The 7,308-nt window shown below is 38.0% G+C and overlaps 1 protein-coding gene across 1 annotated transcript in view; it reads right to left on the reverse strand.

The window, feature by feature from the left end:
- Positions 1-5,943, reverse strand: part of LOC106952013 (cell wall protein DAN4-like) — a 9,862-nt gene extending 3,919 nt beyond the window's left edge. Inside the window, exons 1-8 of the mRNA XM_015039853.1 lie at positions 5,565-5,943; positions 2,778-2,851; positions 2,217-2,291; positions 1,843-1,914; positions 1,510-1,584; positions 1,273-1,346; positions 163-1,171; positions 7-114 (exon numbers count right to left, since the gene is read on the reverse strand). Of these exons, the coding sequence (XP_014895339.1) occupies positions 7-114; positions 163-1,171; positions 1,273-1,346; positions 1,510-1,584; positions 1,843-1,914; positions 2,217-2,291; positions 2,778-2,851; positions 5,565-5,653 (1,576 nt within the window). The 5' untranslated portion in view covers positions 5,654-5,943. The remainder of the gene's footprint in view (positions 1-6; positions 115-162; positions 1,172-1,272; positions 1,347-1,509; positions 1,585-1,842; positions 1,915-2,216; positions 2,292-2,777; positions 2,852-5,564) is intronic.
- Positions 5,944-7,308: the final 1,365 nt, after the last annotated feature.

Here is a 7,308-nt window from a genome sequence, read left to right on the forward strand (position 1 = left end):
TTGGACCGTTGCTTCTTAGCGCTGGAGTTGTTGGAGTTGTTGGACCGTTACTTCTTAGCGCTGGAGTTGTTGGAGTTGTTGGAGTTGTCGGACCGTTGCTTCTTAGCGCTGTAGTTGTTGGAGTTGTTGGACCGTTACTTCTTAGCGCTGGAGTTGTTGGAGTTGTTGGAGTTGTTGGAGTTGTCGGACCGTTGCTTCTTAGCGCTGTAGTTGTTGGAGTTGTTGGACCGTTGCTTCTTAGCGCTGGAGTTGTTGGAGTTGTTGGAGTTGTCGGACCGTTGCTTCTTAGCGCTGTAGTTGTTGGAGTTGTTGGAGTTGTCGGAGTTGCCGGACCGTTGCTTCTTAGCGCTGTAGTTGTTGGAGTTGTTGGACTGTTGCTTTGTGACGCTGTAGTTGTTGTAACTGTGGTAGGAGTGTTGCTTCTTAGCACTGTAGTTGTTGGAGTTGTTGGACTGTTGCTTCTTAGGTCTGTAGTTGTTGCAGTAGCAGCTGTAGTGTTGCTTTGTACTGCTGTAGTTCCTGCAGCAGTAGTTGTCATGTTGCTTTGTGCTGCTGTAGTTCCTGCAGCAGTAGTTGTCATGTTGCTTTGTGTTGCAGTAGTTCCTGCAGCAGTAGTTGTGATGTTGCTTTGTGCTGCTGTAGTTCCTGCAGCAGTAGTTGTCATGTTGCTTTTTGATGCGGTAGTTGATGCAGCTGTTGATGTTATGTTGCCATCAAATGCTGTGGTTCCTTCTGCTGTAACTGTTGTGTTGCTGATTGATGCCTTTGATGTTGTCGCTGTTGTTTTGTTGTCATTCAATGTCGTCGTTGCTGCAACTGTGGTTGTTGCGTTGTCGTGTAACACTGTTGCCGAAGCTGGTGTTGTGACATTTTCAGTTACTGGTGTTGCTGTTGCAGCTGTAGTTGTGATGTTGCTATTTATCATTGCTTCCATTGTCGTTGTGTCGTTGCCATTTATCGTTGTTGCAGCCGTAGTTGTTATGTTGAACTGTAACACCGTTGAACTATAGTTTTGCGGTAAAGTATAAAATGCTGTTGTTGATTTATAAGTCTGTGTTGTTGCCACTTGTTCTGTCACATTTGCAGTTTGCTGAGATGTGGGTGCAGTAGTTGTTGCTCCTGCGTATGGAAACAAGCAGTGCCCCAGCTCATTTAGGAAAACCTGGCCAAGCTGAAAGAAAATAACCATGATCACATTTACTTACAGGATTCAGATGTCAAAATTCTGGTAATATAATCGGATTTTGGCCTCCAATTATTTTCCTTACGTACCCAGGCAATGATGTCGGATTCATTCTTACTCGGTCCAGTGACATCCACGTTGACATCGAGGAAATAAAACACTACTATAAAAAAAAGTCAAATGACATTTAGAAGAATAATGTCAAAATCCATTTCGTAATGGCTGATTAGTAAATTCCAAAAGAGATGTTCCTTCCCAAAACCCCTTTGGGTAAAATATTTTTCTACATTTGTACTGTTGGTGAGATATATCTGTCATTTGTTTACCTGGGGTCTGTGCGGTGGTTGCAGAAGTAGGAGTGATGGATGAAGCAGCAGAAGATTGACTATCAGGAACTTCAGCTGATTGGAAAAAATGGAAAATCTGTTAAAATGTATGTTCAAATACAAGACGATAACCTCAAACATTATTGCTGTTGCAAAGATCAACTGCTGAGTTATCTTTTAAGTAATCTGAGTAATTTGATTCATAAAATAATTCACTGTGTTTGTATTACAATGACATAATTTGACCACTTGCCCACCTTTGGGTTTGTTTCTCTGTTATACAGCTACATGTATTACAGCTGCGTCATATTTTTGCTGAGGAGTTTAATTTACCTGCTGTAGTTGTAGAAGTGTGAAAAGTAGAGGAAGCAGCTTGGGAGCTTGGAACAACAGATGTTTCACCCGCTGAAGAATAAAAAACTATTAATTTAATTTTTGTTTTCAGTTTGTGATCTTTGTCCTCTGTATTAAGTTGTCTTAATATGACAGTTTAATTTGTTGTTTAATATGCTGCATCTTTATTTTCTCCATCATTCTGTCCGTAAATATGAATCAATAGAGGTATAAAGAAATATTGTGGGAATTTAAAGTTTGCATTGTAAAAGTGATGGTAATTCCAATTATCCTTGTTTTGTCTTCAGCACTGTTGTTTTCAGTTCTGTCTGATTTCTGATTTTAGGTTGTACAAGCCGTAGCGTTTTATTTACCTGAGGTTTGTGGAGCTGTTGTTGGTGTGGCGATGCTGGAGGGAGCAGTGGAGGTTAGTTGACCAAAAGCTTGACCTGATTAGAGAAATAAAACAGTAAGGAGTTAGTTGTATCTTTTGAGTTAGTCTGGTTGGGTTTTTCCAATGAGACATTCGGGCACCAGTCATTCACACCTTGTCTGTTTGCCCTAAATGGAGCCGTATTAAAGAGTTACATCACACCAATCACTAAGAAATATTACAGCATAGCCTCAGTCTTAGTCACAGTCAGAGGAAGAAACTTTCTGATCAAGAAAAGTCACGCAACGACTGCTTCAAAAATTGCAAGATAACAGGCTGCAGTCCAGAGGTGTTGAGATATTCTTTGAGTCAGCCTGGAATCAGTGTTGATAAACAGGTTACAGTATGAAAGGAAAGGAATTTAAGACTCAGGTATGATGAACTACAAGGAATGCAGACATGGTCGGTTATTAGTGGAGGTGGATTCAATGCTCTGTCACTTTGTTTGCCAATAACCTTTGTTCAAGTCTTCAGTCAGACTGCGGGTGATGTCAGAGCTCACCTGATAGGAGGACAATAAGTAGATGTATCTTCAGCCACATTGCATATGTAACACAAGAACCAGGTTTCTTCAGTCTGTGAAACAATTTACAGTTAGTACGTATGTAATGGAAAGTTTTGATTAAAGCTAGACATCTCTTCGTGACAAGAAACACCAAACAACAATAAAATCCCTGACAAGCTTATCTTTAAATTTCATCAATCTGTCTGATCTTTGTCAAAGAAGCAATACCGCATGAGACGCAAACTCAAAAGCCTTATGTAACACAACAAACACTCTTATTCAACCATATCAGTCAGAAGTAGAAGCATAAATACTGGTATCAAAAGATTGATATCACTACATTCACCTCTTAGTATTTGTTATATGTTTGCTGCATGTTGCACTGAGATTTTGGGAGTTTTTTCTTTGTAGTGAGAAACACCGCCTGTTTCTGTTTGCAGGGTCTGCAAGTTTGTGCTATGATTAAACAAACTGAACTCAGACGTTCGTATATTTGCCCCTTTGCAGAACAATTTTAATATCACCCTTAAAGGGACATGCAAATGAGTTTATTGATCAACCACACCTGAATTTGTCCACACAGTCTGGGTTTTTTTTTTTTTTTTCAACTTTTACAATGATACTCACAGTACAAAGAAGAAACTGTTAGTGACTAATCTGGCACTTCGCATGTGGTGATTACCAGTTTGGAAACGTTTATGCCTGAGCTTCAACCTCTAAATGTCTTTAGATGTCGCCTTAATGTTTCCACATCATTTTCTTTCTTCATGACAGTATTAATTATGTCCATGTTGATCTAGGACTCGTTTTACTATGGATAATAACACTCCATTATTAGCTTAGGCCAACATCTAACACGTCGTACCCTTCCAGAACTGTATAAAAGCTAGAAATCTCAATGGTGTTTATATCTGAGGGATCAGGTTAATGTGGCACCATTGGGAATCTGGAAATTGTACTCAAGGATAAATCAGATTGGTGGAGGTCCTAAAGTTCTCTTCCTGAAATGTTGCCAGATTTATTTTATTATGCCATACAAGGAATCTGTATTTTAGAGGTGTCGCTCTAAAATACATCCGCAGAGTGATTCTGTTTGATTTGAATGTTGTTAACCCGTTAAATTCATAAAGCCATCACACTGTCATCTGAGCTGTCCTATACACGTCCAAATTAAAGCACATGAATTTGAAATTCTATCAAAGAGACGTCTCTATTGTTATTTTGTTATTGTGAAACAGAAATTCTTCTTACTAACCTAAAACAGGAATGGTTTAGTCTCCTTTAGTATCAGACAGTGTGGGGGAAATGGTTTCAAATGTTTGAACCAAAAATCTACTGACTTGCTAAACGCTTTTATAGTCCAAGAAAAAATGTCTCTGTGTTTAAAGTGATGAAAATAACAGTACGATTGGAACAGCATAATTAATCTACGATGTTTATCTTGAAAGAGGACTCAATGACTTTGTTGTTCAGTTCTTTAATATTTCCTTATACTGTTTCTAGCAGGAGCAGTGGGTCACTGTAGAAAAACTGCAGTTTCTACAGTAACTAATTTTCCCTGTTAGCTAAATTAAATCATATTAGACGTCAGTTAAAATGAATAATTTGTATTTTATCAAATGAAAAGATTAGTACAGTCTTTAAAGACCACTTACTAAATGTTTCATGGTGGCATCTAAAAAAATGTAGAAACTACAACTTTGTTAAAAATACATTTGATTTTGGAACAATTTTTTTTTACATTTTAATGTAAACTAAGAAGCATAAACCAATTCAGAATTTCTAAGTTTAAATTGCTCTTAATTTTCCTGATTTTGAAACATATCATATCTTTTTAAAAATATTTTAATGCTGGTTTGGTTAAAACAATTTTATACATATGATTTTTAAAAATGTTACCGATAAAACTTCCTTTAAGATGTTGGCTTTTGAGTATCGGCCGATGTCGTGGATTAGTATCGGGGACAAAAATAAAAAAAGTAAAAACACCCTGACACGGACATCAGTGATGGAAAGCAAACAGAGTTTGTTGTATATTATATTGTGCAGAAGTTTCCATTAATATGGTGCTCTGTTGCTCAGATTAGACTCCATCACAGAAGGCTATGAAGCTGTATTATTATTCTTCAGTGAACCAAGTAAAGATTACTTGAAATCTGATGCCTCCATTTGCTGTGTAAGTTTTATTGCAAGCAATTCGATCTGGCTGAGAATTGGAAAGGGAAATCATTTGTGAAGCTTTGTGAACGAAGCTAATAAATGGAGCATGAAGGCATTATATTTCTGTTAAAATTCTAATTATTGCTTTTCAAAATATACAATTATCTTAGCTATGTTAAACCCAGTAAAGTCACCTGTTGACATTTTTCTCAGATAGAAGAACTGAAATTAGCTCAGAACCGAGTTTGAATCCTCAAAGAGCTATGGCTTTCTGCCTGGATAACGAACATTATTCAACATTCAAGATAAAATATTAATGTCTAGACTTTGAACAAATTTTCCAGTCTTTTGTGGATTGCTTAGATAATCAGAATGACGGCTGAGATCTTGTGAAGATCTTTAAACATAGTATCAAGTCTATTTTTTTGGTTTGGGTTCATTGGCTAGTAACCTCATTTGAAAGATATATGTGTTAACGTACTTGTTTTGAATGACATGTATCAGTACATAAAACACAAAAAGATGTATTGAAAAACTACTTATATGTTTATAAGTGCATGATTTAGACTTAAGAGGAGCTGGTTCTAATCAAAAAGCGTACACCACCACCACCAGAACTTTTACCTGACAGAAGAGCCCAATGTGTGCTGGGAAAAAAGTCTGCCCAAATAAACTGATGGAGCTCCCATAATGTCTTCATTTCCATGGAACATAACTTCCCACAGCAGAATCCAAGGAAAGCTAAACCACAAAGCTAACCACAAACATTTTCCTGGCTGAAACAGACCCGACTCCAGCTGCTGGCGGCGTGTTCCTCTACTGTGATTTTCTCATGCTGAATCCAGACACGCCTTCAAAACGTCAGTCCCAGCAAGTGGACGTCAGCTATATTCGTTTTAGCTCAAGCGTGTGTCACTCAACAATGAAGAAAGTATTAAAAGGAACTTCTTGTTTGTGCATCAGATCTTAGATCTCTCTAAACCAGAAATATGTATTGTACACCAACAGGTTTCCTGAAGGGTTTCTGAAAGGCAAGAGACCTGCGTTTCTATTTTTGTTTGGCATTTAAGGTGTGCCTCAGGGTGTGTCCTCACCTTCTCAGTGTTCTCTTTGATAGGCGTAAAACAAAAGGCGTCTCCAAGGTAACAATGCGGACCTCAAAGTGCCCTGGCTTTGAAACATTTAGTGCTGCAGGAAAATGTCAGGGACCGCTGTGTCTGTCATGGTATGAATCAGGTGATCGTCAGTGTTGCAGAATTATCACTTACATGACATTGATTCATATTTGTGGCTTGTAGAGCTGCATTTAAACTAACACATCCTTGAGCAAAGCAGCACACTGAAGCGTAGGCGGTTGGTGTAAGGTGTGTTACAAAAGTAGCTGAACTTGGACATTTCCAATTGGTTCCAAAATTAACTATAAAAGAATCATATCAAGCTAGGCAGTTTTATTGTGGTTAAACAGCACACATACATTGTCATACAGAAACAATGCTTTTTCTTCTTTGACAAATACAATAAATCAAAGATAATGGAAATTGTAGTACATGGCGTCCTTCCCAGCGCAGCAGGGAGTTTGTGTTTGTGTGTGTTTAATAGACATGTTCAGTAAAAAGAAAACATAAATAGGTCTTTTATTGTAAGGTAAGCTATACATGTTGAGTTGAACAAATATTTTTAGAATATTAGTGTTGTCCAGATCAGGTCCAGGTTTTTAAATTTACATGCAACTTGAACTGCTAATGGCCTATAGCACAGAGATGTGAGTCATGACTGGAAAAATTAATTCCTGATACAAGCAGCTGAAGTAATGCTCCCGTCAGAGACAAGGTGCAGAGGTCTGTAAAATGAGGGGAGCTCAGAGGAGAGTCCCAGTTTACCAGATCTTTTCCTCCCAATACCTGATGTCTGATAAACTACAGAGTATGGATGGATAAATGATTTGTGGAAATAGTTCTGGAGTTTTTTTTTTTTTTTTTCCACCATTTTGCTTTAAATACAACAAAAACCTGTCTTATATTATTTATCTATTTATTTAGCTACTTAACATGCTATCTTTGTGGCTTAACTGGTTAGTAACCCAAAGCATAATTCACTTCCTCAAGATAGCTCTAAAGATTTCCATGTTTTTGTAATATATTGCGAAATGCCAGATAAGCCTTGCTCTTGCAGTGCAGCAGAGCCGTCTTGTTTTTCCTGCATCACCGCTTCCGTCCACCAGAGGTCCCAAAGGAGCTCACCTGCTCATGCTCTCATTCACCTGCTTTTGGGATTCAGCCTTCGCCAGATTGTGTTTTGGCATTCAACCAAGTGTTCCAGACTGGTTTTGTAATGCCTGTTTCTCAGGACTCTGGTTTTATTTTCCATT

Source organism: Poecilia latipinna, unplaced genomic scaffold (assembly GCF_001443285.1).
Source record: "Poecilia latipinna isolate Pla-1442-1.1 unplaced genomic scaffold, P_latipinna-1.0 Scaffold30, whole genome shotgun sequence".
Classification (NCBI taxonomy): Eukaryota; Metazoa; Chordata; class Actinopteri; order Cyprinodontiformes; family Poeciliidae; genus Poecilia; species Poecilia latipinna.